The 13,866-nt window shown below is 38.0% G+C and overlaps 1 protein-coding gene across 3 annotated transcripts in view; it reads right to left on the bottom strand.

Moving 5' to 3' along the window:
- Positions 1–1,180: 1,180 nt before the first annotated feature.
- LOC127353271 (cGMP-inhibited 3',5'-cyclic phosphodiesterase 3A-like) overlaps positions 1,181–13,866 on the bottom strand; it is a 75,209-nt gene continuing 62,523 nt past the window's right edge. For all 3 annotated transcript variants that reach the window (XM_051382385.1, XM_051382386.1, XM_051382387.1), the window contains exons 11-14: positions 12,741–12,944; positions 11,324–11,485; positions 7,785–8,043; positions 1,181–5,645 (exon numbers count right to left, since the gene is read on the bottom strand). In XM_051382385.1, coding sequence (XP_051238345.1) covers positions 5,332–5,645; positions 7,785–8,043; positions 11,324–11,485; positions 12,741–12,944 — 939 coding nt within the window. In that variant the 3' untranslated portion in view covers positions 1,181–5,331. The remainder of the gene's footprint in view (positions 5,646–7,784; positions 8,044–11,323; positions 11,486–12,740; positions 12,945–13,866) is intronic.

Raw genomic sequence — 13,866 nt, 5'->3', positions numbered from 1 at the left:
CAAACTCAATAGTACCACTCAGAGACAGAAAGTTCTTGAATGATTACAGTCTTTACTTGCCAAAAACAGGTTGGGAGAAGACAAAGGGTCTCAAAAGGAATTTTTTACCAAGGTATACCAAGCACCAATAGCATGATAAAAAATAAAACATTTTGCCTCAAAAGGATGTTGGCAGTGCATTATTTTTATGTGAAGGCTGCCAAAAATGTTGTTGCATATGTGGGTAGCAATGGATATTGCTCTAACCTTTCAACAAAATAGAAAGTAGAGAGGAATTTGGATAGATCTGTTTGAAGAATGGTCAATGTATGAGCAGCTTCTGGCAAGGAAACTGTCTACAACCTACTGAGTGGTTTATATGTCAATTTTATCTTAAGTATTCTAGTATTCTAATTTCTTTTTAATGGCCAAACTTTAAAAAATGATTGACAGTATCGACTCTTGATAGTAGTTTATCAGTGCCTGTGCAGTGATATATTTTGAATGATGTGAAGTGATGAAAATAAAACAGATCAATACAGAAAAAAATATTTCATCATTAGGGCAGACAGTTCAACAATTAAACTATACATCTATCTATCTACCTACATTAGGATGGATAGAAATATGATGTTGTCTTACACTGAATAGTCATGTTTATGTACAGTATATAAGTCTATAATCCTTACCTTTCTGATAGGGATCGTTCCACGTATTGGTCTCAATGTTACTCCAAATCTGCTACAATTGGCTGTCTATCAAACAACATACAAGGATGTGTGTGTACTTTCTTAAGTTTCAATCTAAATTATTCAAACTGTCATATAACATTTTATGTTATAAATACTTCCCTTCAACTGCAAAACATATTATTGAAATGTGAATATTAATAAATGGACAGACATATTCCATCTGTGCTCAGAGGGGTACTCGTGGAGTGTTGGCCGCTTTCCGCTTCTAACCAATTCATCATAGCCAAATATTTGAGAATTGCATTTAAATAACACTTTAAAATGATGAGGAAATGGAGAACTAGAACCAGATTCAAGACTTAAACTCTGTTCAGGTGCAAAAATGGTCTTGACGAAGCACAGCATGTAGAACTTCTAGGATATTTAGTCATAATGATAGATTTTAATATAAAGCAGATTCTAAAATATAAATCAAAAGATGAAAAGTAAGCACAACACAGACACAGGGATACCACAGAAATTATAGTCTTGTAATTCAATGTATTCACATTACAACATCCACATGGTTCAGTTTGTGACAACTTCTAATGATCTTCAAATATATTCACTGTATGATACATAATACCAATATAGGCACTTCCAGTAAGTCTGGCAATATTGAAGCTACAGTATAGTGTCTAAATTACAAAATGGTAAAAATAAATAATGTATATCTAAAAGAGTTTTTGTAGTTTTAAAATTTCTTTACTGTACAGCATATACGTATGTATATTGTACAAAATGGAGCAACAACCTGCAAGAAAAGTAATTATTTTACTTTCACAAATACTGTGTATTTGGACATATTCTTCCTTGTGTAAATATTAGTACATGTGGTAAGTGCAAGGTACTAGTGAGAAGAAAGCAATTATTTAATCATGTGTCAACTATATAAAAATACATCTCTTTTTTTTTTTTACATAATTGTAAAGCTTCCCATGGTTACAATTATGCTACATGTGTGAATAAGCATGACAAATAAAACCAATTAAGATGTGAAAAATACACCATCAAAACTGATATACTGGGTGTATACTGTATCAGCTCAAATGCAAATATTGACTCAAGGCTGATGTGACTGGGGGAAAAATGCATACATAGTCCACTCAAAAAATAATAATATCACCAACTAACTAACACAGCAGACCTTAAAAGATGATAGACATTGTGTGATGAATGCTTTACTACTGTTGCCAGTGAAGATCAAAGAGAAAAATGCTATAGGACTGTCTGTGAATAACAATTTCATCTGAGTATCAGAGAAAAAACTGAAGAACTACCTACTGCATCACCTTCATCATTTCACCACCTCTACTTGTGAGTAAAAGTAGCATCCTCTTCTACTCCTACTAAAGTAAAACCTAGCCAAATACAGGAGTCACATTAGAGAGGCCAATGGAAGAATTCAAATAGTCAAATAGACACACACACACGCTCTTGCTCTCTCGCACACACTGTATACGGTATTTATACATTAACAAAGCAGGGGCTTTGGAGCATTTGAATTGGAAGCTTGAAATAGAAAACTAGAAGTGGAGGTTACATCATCCCAATGAACAATAGAAAGTGTTGGTTTTTTTTATTCTGCACCACTTGTTAAGATGTATGTGTTGTATGGAATAATTTGCCTATATAGCTGAATAAAATTCATCCGTTGTGTCTGTAATGATGATTATAGCTCTTTAAGGATGAATTGCAGGCAACATACAGCAGGCATGTTGTATACAACATACAGTGAGTGAAAACATGGTCATTAGGGGCCAAGAAAAACCTTGTTCTGATTCAGTGGCTTCTAACAAGTTTGGTCAGATGTTGGGTAAATGATTCTCTGTCTAATGCCTTTCTAAACAGGGGGTCAACCAATTATCCTCAACTTGTGTGGCCAATGCTGCTGTACTTCCTCCTCCCCCATCTATACTGTAGCAGCCAGAGCAGCAGTAAACAGGCCATTATGGATGGAGTGCGCTATTCACCACAGCTAAGAACATTGTGTGGTGATAGAGTATGTTAACACAAGATCTGCAACGAAACAAGGACACGATGTTCTACACCTGTATCAATGTGATTGCTCTATATCCTATCTACAGGCTGACGTGTGCTGTTAAGTTTTTATTGAAATGAGATTATAGAAGAGAGCAGTGGTACACCACAAGATGAGATACGATGCACAAGAGATTCAGATGTGCATGTAGGTCATGAGGACTCGACAAGATTAGCAGTTGATAATTCATTACATATTTCCTCATTGCACTCGTGTGTGACAGAAAGTTAGAGAATATGTTATTGGTTTACCTTGTGGCTTTTTCTCAGTAGAAAGTAAGGGCTATCATGTGACGTCTTACAGTACAATGACCTCTACATTACGATCATGTTATGTGCAGTAATGTTATTATGTTAAATCCATTTACAAGTCACGTTTTTAGAGACAATGCCTTTTATGTCTGTTGGAAGCTCTTGGAAAGCAGTTTCTATTTTCTATTTGCATTCATTGACTTTAACAATTAAATGTCTGGAGTGACGAGCATTAAAACTAACATATTCACTACCATTTTTATTTTATTTTCACAGTGATTGTGAAGCAATAAGAAAGCAATGCAGTGCAACAATGTGTGAATCATACATCAATAGGAGCCTAATGTTATGCATGAACCACGATGATGAAGAGCCAAAAAACTAGAAATACATGGCAAAATTAGCATATTGTCAATATTTTATAAACCCCCCAAATTTCACAAATCATGTTTTCAGGGGAACTCGTGACTTAATGAAAAGAACCAAGCTCCCCCTGGCTCCCCGGTATTTCGCACCCTGATTTCATTAAATAAAGAACAATGTTTTCTACTGGCATCAAACAGCTACAGTAGTACAGAAACCTTGCACCACCACTGTCGTGAGAATATTTGGAGTGAAGGACAGGTCACCAGACATTCTGATGTTGCAAACCAGCCATCGCATATCTCGCTCTTGTATCAACTGTGACTAGATTTCTTTTGCCAGAATCATTTCCCTGTGTATCATAACAGTAAGTGATCTATCAGGTTGGACTTTCACTTGCAGAAGAAGAAGAAGAACATCCAACTGATGCACTCTGGAGTCCCATAGGCTCTTAACTCTGAGAGAGTGTCTTCCTGAGGTGCCGGGAGAAGAATTCAGACAGATTCACTGTGTTTATCTGCAAATATGTTATATTAGTCAAGGCAGAAAAGTTGGAGGTGTGTGACAAAAACTTGCCTTGCTCTGAGCCTTTTATGAACATCCTCACAGGTGATACAGATATTTACTTTGAATTTCAACAGTTGAGGTTTTCCTGAGGGTTAAAGGTCAGCATCATTAGCAGGTTTTTACATAATGAGGACCAGTAAGTATAGAGTATAATACAGCACACTGACTCCAAATACGTAGTCAGAGAGTCAAATAAACTGATAGAAAATACAAAAGAAAAAGTATTGGTTAGTGTACCTATGCTACTTTTTTTTTTTTTTTAAAACTTCATAGGATTATACATTTATTTATCTGGGGGATTTTGAGATATTATGCTTTCTGTTTCTTTATAATGTTTTATGAACGCATGGTTACCTTTTCTTTTCCCCTTATATTTTCCTTACACTTCGGTAGTGTCTGTTCCGTGTACTGGTATTCCCTTTTTTGTCTTGCATTTGGAATAGATCCATTTCAAACAATCCACTGCTGCTTTGTAAGTGCAGTCCTCTGGTCGACAACATTTAGGACAGTGAATGAAGCCTTTATTTGACCACTATATTTAACTTGGGACTGGAGACCAGAGATAGCACAAATAACAGGTATTCTGCTGAATATATCTATGTCCTCTGCAGAAGAATTGTGCATTGGAGTGCACTAATTTAAACACGCAGACACACACACACACACACACACACACACACACACACACACACACACACACACACACACACACACAGCATAAGGAGCCTAAGGTCTCCTTCCTTAAACTAATATGGCTACACTTAATGGTATAAAGTACTTAATTTGGCAACAAATGTAAAACATAACATTTATAATTATTTGATTTTGTATGCTAAATCCTATGGGTACTTTTGGCAGACGTTGAAAGGAGGACAGATACGCCAATGTTCCTCATTTGATTGACTCCCTTTATAATCCATATATATATATTTTAAAAAACATATTATGGCCCATGTGAGACCTAAAAACTCTTGCTAAAATTGAAACACAAGTACAAGTAACTGTGATGTCTATATATTGCATTCAGAAAATAATTATGTATAAATTGGCAGCAAATTTCTGCAGTCCTGTGTTACCACATTGGGTTGAGGTCTGTGCAATCAGTCTTCCTCTTCTCTTGACAGTAGCAAAAGAGTCTGTATCCCAAAGTACACAAATAATCCTGTATTGCAATATGGAAACCTCCTTTAAATGTTTGGTGAAACCAGATATTCAGATCAAATGTGTAAAGCACAAATTTTCCCACTTTTTTTGTATAGGCACACATTTCCCAAACATCTACAGTGTTGTGTCTAAGTGATGTGCTGGAAAAAACAGGAGTCAGTTGATAGGATAAGATAACAAGGAATACTTCTTCACATCCTTGCCCTGACCAACTCCGTATTTTCCATTAGCTGTTTCACTGTGGGTCCCCCTCCGCTAGTTCCTCCAGAGGTTTAGAGTCTTCCTGCGGAGACACAGGCCACTCTGGTTCCTCCACTCCCTCCTCTGCATCCTCTCCTTCTACTAGCTCCTCTCTGCTGCCTGGCTCCTCTTCCTCCTCGTGAATAGCCAGGATTGGCTCAGCTACATTGTTTAAATGGACAGACTCTGCTCCTTGGCCCTGTTTCGGGGCCTCCTCTGCGATCACCTTCTTCCACATCTCGTGGTTCTCCAGCAGGTGCTGGGTTATTTGGCAGAAGACTTTCCTCCTCTTCTTGGGACTTGCTTTCTCTAAAAAAAACAAACAAAAACATTTTGATAACTGATTTTACACAATATTAACTGACAATTAACTACAATCCCACTGCCTCTAGCCTCTGAACTATAACTTGTCTCTCTGTCAGACCATGTGGTTTGATCTTTTTGACAGGTGCTGCACGAATACGTAAAAGCAGTTCCAAAGGTTTCCACCAGTGTCAATTACCACGTTTACAGTTAGATGTTTTTTTTTTCTTTATTTTGCTCATCAAACTAAAATAGTATTTACATAAATGGTGGGGTGCAACAACCAAACTTTTTAGAATCACTAGTGTTAGTTACTGGTATTGCTTTAGATTTCATAGTGACCAGTTCTGTAATGTATTATTGTCTAATTATCCATTATCTGTGTTAGAACAAGCTATCTCAAGAGAACTGCTCATTTCTTGAATTTTGATTTGATATAAATATTAAAGCTGGGGGGGATGGATATGTTGTATAAATTATAAATACACTCTACCACATGTACAGTATTACTCTTAGGCTGGTCTAGGGGCTTACTAAAAACTTCCCTTTACCTTTCCAATGAGCAGTGTTGGGCAAGTTACTTTTAAAAAGTAATCAGTTACAGTTACTAGTTACTTCTTCCCAAAAGTAACTAAATTAGTTACTCAGTTACAAATTATAAAAGTAACTAGTTACTTAAGAAAGTAACTATTGCGTTACTTTCAAGTAAATTTTTAAATGCTAAAATGTGACCCCACCTCCACCCCTCTTTAACAGAACTTACAATACATGTGCATGTTCGATTATTTTTGTTAATCTGAATATTATAATGAAATGGACACTTAATACAATGCATTATTAACAGAAACAATGTACACAAATCTAAACTATTTTAATGTTGCTGTGGGACAAGGTGAGACTAGCCTCCAATCAAATGCCATGTATGTAGATATTATGTTTATATAGTGGATCGATACAAATAACACAATAGATGTTTTGGAACTTTTGATATTTATTGCCCCTCAACAGGCCACAACTGGGAAAAATTAAATTATGCTTGTAAAGCACTATACCAAAAAATAAATTACAAATATATACACTCTTTGTAGTGCAAATAAAACAAAACAAAAACTTCAGACAATTGTCTACAATTGTAGATATACAGTACTACTCGAAAAAGTAGAACAGTTTAACAATATGAGGTGCTTTCAATCTAACTGAAAAGTACAATGTATAGCAAAACTAAGGAATCCAAATATAAATAGGTAATACATAAGAAATAAAAAATACATCTCCATAAAAATAAATCTCTTTCTCTGGCCATTGACAATCTCACTACAAGAGGCTGCAGCCAGCCAACAAATAAATCTAAATTAAATTATGCTCTTTAAGCAATGTACCGAAAATGTATTCAAACAACATATACACTCTTTTTAGTGCAAATGTAATAAGATGTCTCTTGTTGACTGACTCGCTTGTGTTGTTTGTTGTGTGTCCGACTATGCGTGCTTTCGAACACCCGCCCAACACTACCTCTGATTGGCTTACCATGAAATTTTACTCAACCTCAGCCAATCGTCAGCATTTATGCGCTTGTCTCGTGCACTGCCCTCTAACCAAGAAAGAACAGTAAAAAAAAGTCTTTGCCTCTCGGTTCAGGTATCTAGTTGGTCTGATAAAAAAACAGCTTTAATTATAGTAACGCGCCGCATGTTTTGGCAGTAGCGGTAATGGCGTTATTAAGATGGGAAGAGTAATCAATTAGATTACTCGTTACTGAAAAAAAGTAACGCCGTTAGTAACGCAGTTATTTATAACGCCGTTATTCCCATCACTGCAATGAGATAGTAGCAATTATATTCTAATCATAGGCTTTGTAATCCAATGTTGAACAGCAATGTTTTTTAAGCTACAAAACACCTGCTAAACCAATTTATTTCCCACCACTCAGAGAAGAAACCACTGTTTGATGTTGCTATTACATTTCTAAATGTCCAACATTATATTACATTGTATTATCAAACCCATATAAAAAGAATAAATGGCAATAACAAACAATTTCATACAAAAGGAGGCATTCAACGCTACATTTCTGATCACTTCCAGTTTATTCCTGCATCACCTCTTCATGTTTATAGCTTCATAGTTTTAGACCACAGTGCTTACGTGATGCTTCTGAGCTGGTGGACGTGTCTTCCTCTGCAGTGTCCTCCTCATCCTCTTCCTCATTCTCCATGATCTCTGGCTCATCTTCCTCTGGGTTGGGCTCCACCCATCGTCCCGGTATGAGGCCGGCTGAGTCGTAGGAGTTGCACAGTGGTCCCACAATGTGTGTGATGAATGATTCCTGGAGTTTGGCCAACTGTGGTGCCGCTCGGTCCATGAAGGGACTGATGGGAAGGCCAAGGCTGGACTCCTCATCGCCCTACATAAAGAATGACCCACATTAGTGCAAAATCATCACCAGCTGAATGAATGCCAAAACATGGCATGATTCACATTTTATCACACATGCTATTCCAAGAGAATTGAGTCAGTTCAGCTCAGTGAATACACTGCTCCCCCTCAAGCCTAACGCAAATCCAAGGCAGGCCTCCAGCAAGCTCCAGTGGGCCCATGCAGGTCTCTGTGTCCCCTAGCCTTCACCCCTCTTTACTCTGCTGGAGAACCAGAGGGAGGGAAGTCGGTCAGTGTGGCCGGTGCCCACGGCTGATAGCCTGTCCTTGATTGCCCTCCCTTGTCCACACACCCCTGCAGGTGCGTGGACACTGGAAGTCACATTTTGTACTGTGCCTGGATGCGGGCGAGAAATGCGACCAACACCACTTATCATAGTTTGCAATAATGCATTGCAGTGGGGATGCAGAGAAGATAAGAGGCGAGCATAGATCTATCTGAATGTTTGGTGCTGTTAACAGAGACTCCCGTCTGTAGTGTAATTCACAGGCAACAGTTCACTAATAAACTACTACTCACAGCTGAGTACCTGTACTCCCGTCTTTTGAAAACAGGCACTTGGCTGTGGGCACGGGCCAACCTCCCCTCCGAGTACCAGGGGGTCACGGCTAGGGGACAGAGAGACTAGAGCTCCTGCTGGACTTCGAAATGGGGAGACTGCTGATTTTCTTGTAACTGAAAACTGTTGTTGGAATTCTGAGATAATCTTGTTAATTCAGAAGAACAGGCCAAATATTTTTTTCTCAAGTAAATGTAATACGCTGAGACGGATATTTGAGTTTAATACATTGTGTTGAGTTTATAAGCTGTTATAATTTTATCGAAAGAACTGGCCCATGTTAACTCGGGTATTATTACTTTCCATAGGCCCATATTTTATTTCATCATTTATTTGTTATTGGAAACTTTATTCTCTCTATATATTTTAATACCTTTAGACAGACATTGTTGCATGTTCAGCTGACCTGCAGTGCACTGACTAAATGACTCAAGCTTAGATTTTTAGTACATAATTACATAGTTCTTACCAGGAAGCTTCCTATGAAATTACATATCAGTTGTTTTCAGGAAAATTATATATATAATAAACTATAGAAATAAGGAAGATAATGAAAATCAAAGTAATTTACACAAAGGCCTAAAGAATATAGGGCAACAATGGGAAGTGTGAGGGGCAGCAGCATGTGTGCTGTCTATGACGTCTATATGGATGTGAAACAACAACAGCTATAGCAAGGTTTCCGGGTTGCCTAGGTAACTGACCCCAAGTGTCATCCCATGCACTATACAGTAGAATGCCTTTGTTCCTGCAGAGTAGCTTGCTGCTAATGCAAAGCACAGAGAGAGTCATCAAAAGATGTGGTTTAAGTGGGATCTGCAACTTGATGGAATTTCTTGACAGGTGAGCGCACATGAATGGGTGGAAAAAACAAGGGAAAGAGGAGCTCTGGGATCCAGCTGTCACCATGACTACAATCTGAACAGATGGGTAGTGTTCAGAGGCATTGCAAGGTTAGTTTTCCCAAATTAATGCCTCATGTCTATGTGCGATGAATGTATTAAGAGACACTGTTATGAATACAGTGGCCAGATGTGTTCTAACTGGGTTATCCAAATAAATTCAAGACCTGTAAGCTCTGAGATTTATCCAACCTTACAATATAGTATTAAAACACCCAGATCCTAGTTTACACAAAAATAATCAATTTGAGCCTGGTGAATGAATCTTATCCTCAAGGCTCTGTCAACATGTTTTCTTATAAACCACAACAAAGTGTGTGCGCGTATGTCTATGATATGTTTGTGCTTTGCATACATGCCTGAACATATTCCGTATAAAGAAGGAGTTGTATTGCTTTTCTGCTTTTTTCAAGGTCATTGGTCTCTCAAGGCTGTCAGTGTAATCAGAGGCTGCTGCTCCACCTGAATGACAGTTGCCTGGGCACCCCGCTTGCGTCACCACATCCAGCAGCACTAAAATTATTGTCACTGAACAGCATTTCTCCTGCGAGGCTCCCACACTCTGCATCTCCCCTCATGGACCTCAGAGTGGCTCATAACAAGGTGGTTGTGTCACCAAGCTGAAGTAGCAGGGTACATAAGAGTTTGAGCTTGACCCAGAGGCAATTAGCAGAGATTAGCAGCCATTTAGTGCCAAGGGGACATACTGTAACAAAGGTCACTGAGGGTGGCATTAGCTGAAGGCATGACTAGATTCTGTTTGTTGCAGCAGCACTGTACACTCAGTGGCCAATTTATTAGGTACACCTGTGCAACCTAATGCAATCCAATATCCAACTGTTAGCCATAAAGTCTACTTTGATGATACCAGATATGGTTGACAAAAACCCCTCTCAATACCATGTAGTTCAGTTTACCACCTTTACCCATGAGCTCAGTAAAAATCATATAACTGAATAATTGAACAAAAACTGACAATTTTAGACCTAACTACATATCTTTTTCTGTCTCTGCTGTTCCCTTGACTCTTGATTTATATGTAAATACTGTGTAAATGTATTATATAAAAGTAGAACACAGTAACTGAACATAAATCTTGTAATGGAATCATGACAGCTGCTCATATAATAATCGGTCCAAGAGGGAGTGCTGCCATTACTATCTCAATATGTCAGAGAGATTGGATCAAAAATGAATAATCAATCAGTCTTTGGGTCCAAAGTCTTTTTGGTGGAAAAATAAGGAGGGAAGGACTGTATTTAAGTTCCTCTACTTGTTTTTATGGGTTTAAAGACAAACAAAATAGAAAGAATTAATTTGTCTGAAACACACAGCATGATACCAGGATACCATTTTTTTTTTCTTGTGCTGTCTCTGTCTGTCTGTCTGTCTGTCTGTCTGTCTGTCTGTCTGTCTGTCTGTCTGTCTGTCTGTCTGTCTGTGTTTCGTCTATGACAACTGTATGTTTTACGGTATGTAGGTTTTTAACCTTTTTGCCATAGCTTCAATGATGAAGCTAACTACAAGAAGCATTAATATATATATATTTACATGACTAAATGATGGCTTCAAATACCATAACACTGACACCTAAACATTCTCAACCAAACCCTCACAAATGTTTGATTTTACAATGCTGAACTACTGTATTGGACTGTGATGGATTATATTGCGCAGGAGTATGTGTTGTTGTATTCCCCCCAAGCACACAAACATAACAGTACATTGATCTTTAGTTTAGCATATACAAATGAGGTCCAAGTTCCCATCAGAGACGGTTCACACACCTGTTCATAAAACTCGTTGACAATGCCCTCTGTCCACTGCAGATGCAAGTCCTTGCACTTCAGAGGCCCATTGATGTCAGCCAGTTTAATGCACATCTGGCAGACCAGCAACCTGTCATTCTCGTTAGACCAATCAATACCTGTGGATGGATCATCACCCACCTGGGGGGTCAACAAACAGACATGTTGAGATTTAGCATATTCAAACATGTTGGCAGACACAGCATGTGATATGTAGATATTATGTAAATGTGATCCCATTGATCTACTGTTCAAAGATTGTATATTCCTATTAATGTCTAGAAGGGTTACAAATCATGGTGAAGACATACGGCAACACTGGAATGCACTGCTGGTGAGACAAAATCAATGAGGACATAAGGCGTTTTAATTGTAGCTTCCACCTGTATTATGAGATACACAAACAGACTTTTTCCTGTGATGAAATGAGCTTATGTAGAGGTTACAATTACTATGCTGTGAATAAGTTATGAGCAAAGTTTCTGTAAGATATAGTTTTATCTATACTTATGCAGTTCTCTGAATTAAATCAGTGAAATCTTATCTAATCTACATAAACTTAAAGCCTGCATTAATCTCAACACTGGTTGAATGATGCATTTGTTTGAATTTGTTATTTCTAGTTATACTTAATGAGTTTCAGATCTGAAGAAGGAGGACCACTGATTGACTGAAGGAGGAGTGTTATCATTCTAACCTAATAACTCAGGAAGCTGAAGAGATCAAGTGTATAACTGGATGGGTACTTCACAGAAAGCTAATTTGCTTCCAGGAAGAGCAGAGCAGGGTGCACTGCAGTGAGAGACATTGCTGTTACTTTTGCTGCAAAGCCAGCAAGCAAGCTCAATGCTAGCTGACAGGCCCTGGCCATCGAGCACCACCACTGTACTAATAGTCACAATTGAAAAACTCAAGACCCTCAACTCCAAAGCCAACATTCTGTCTGCACTTAAACAAGTTCTTGAAAACTTCAGGGTGCTTTGTGCTGTTGACTTGAGCGGAACATACTGCAAGTGCTGCAATGTTCTGCACAAACAGACCTGTTCCTCGAAAAACCCCTGGACATATCACTTGACTCATGAAACTAAATAATACTGCAAGTTTACCAGACAATTCATTATTCAGCCAATCTAGTTTCCAAAGACAACAAAATAAAAGTAGTCAAACATAAATGTTTAACTTTATATGAAAGGATAAGTATTCATAACTCAGTGTTGGCATTGACCTAAAATCCCAAACCCCCCAAATAGCTTAAGTTAAAGATAAATAAACAACTTAAAAAGTTTTTAATTTCACAGTATTGTTAAATTAATAACCATGTCCATAAACCCACATTCAGATCTAAAAGTCAAATGTTTTAATTGTTTATTTTAAACAATCATGTTTTTAGAACTACCTTGGCATTGAACTCAGCTAGGAAGTCAAAGTGCTTCTTCAGGTCAGTGGCCAGTATAGCTTCAATGACCAAGAAACGGAAACGCTTGAACTCTACGTGGTCCAGGTTGACAAGGAAGTTGAACTCTGGCCGCGACATGAAGAGGTTCCAGGCTGAGGCAGCGTGGTGGTTTTCCAGAACAGATCGATCATTGTAGAGCACTGCCTGCAAACACACAAACACTTCACATTTAGATATATAAGTAAGAAAATGCCCATATATGAATCCTGAAATAGTGCATATACAGTACTAAAAAACTGAGACTGGATAAGAGAGATATTTCAAATGTTGAAGAAATTGGAAAACAACATCATGCTTCCAAAGTATTGTCAAGAAAATCTGAGCTACAACATTGCTACTCTCTCATAGATAAGTGATCTTTCAGCATCATCATAGCCTGTTTATCTAATATTAGAAGACACGCCTAGACTGAAAATGCAGTAGGCTATAGTTCCAAAAAAACTTTTCAATGTACATATGTACATGTGAGTACATGTGATTAAAAATGTGTACCTATCCTTTAACCAACATGTTCATGTCATCCACTTTATACACCTTCCACCCACCTACTGACAGAAACTCAGAGGCTGTCCTTGAGAGTTATGTTAAGAGTTACCAATGACATTCTGATGAAGGTTGATGTCGGTGACTGCTCATTGCAAGTTTTGCTTGATCGTAGCGCCGCTTTTGACACAGTGGATCATTGCATTATTATTGAAAGGTTGAGAACATGGGTGGGTATCTCAGGGACGGCATTCCAGCGGTTCTCTTCTCAGCCCTTATATTTGATTTCATTGCTACGCAGATGATAATCAGCTATACTTGTCCTGTAAACCATCTGAATCAACTAAGTTATCTTTCCTGCATAATTGCCTAGCTTCTGTTCAATGGCAAACGGACTGCACTTACATAGTGCCTTTCTAGTCCTACGACCACTCAAACCACTTTTAAACTACATGTCACATTCACCAATTTAAACACATTCATACAATGATTATCAGGAGCAATTTTGGGATTCAGAATCTAGCTTAAGGACACTTTGAAATGCAGTGGGAGGAGCCGAAGATTGAACCGCCAACCTTTTGAT

This window comes from Dicentrarchus labrax, unplaced genomic scaffold (assembly GCF_905237075.1).
Source record: "Dicentrarchus labrax unplaced genomic scaffold, dlabrax2021, whole genome shotgun sequence".
NCBI classification, from domain to species: Eukaryota; Metazoa; Chordata; class Actinopteri; family Moronidae; genus Dicentrarchus; species Dicentrarchus labrax.
The sequence above is the reverse complement of the archived record's forward strand: the minus strand, read 5'-3'. Positions and strand labels throughout refer to the sequence as shown.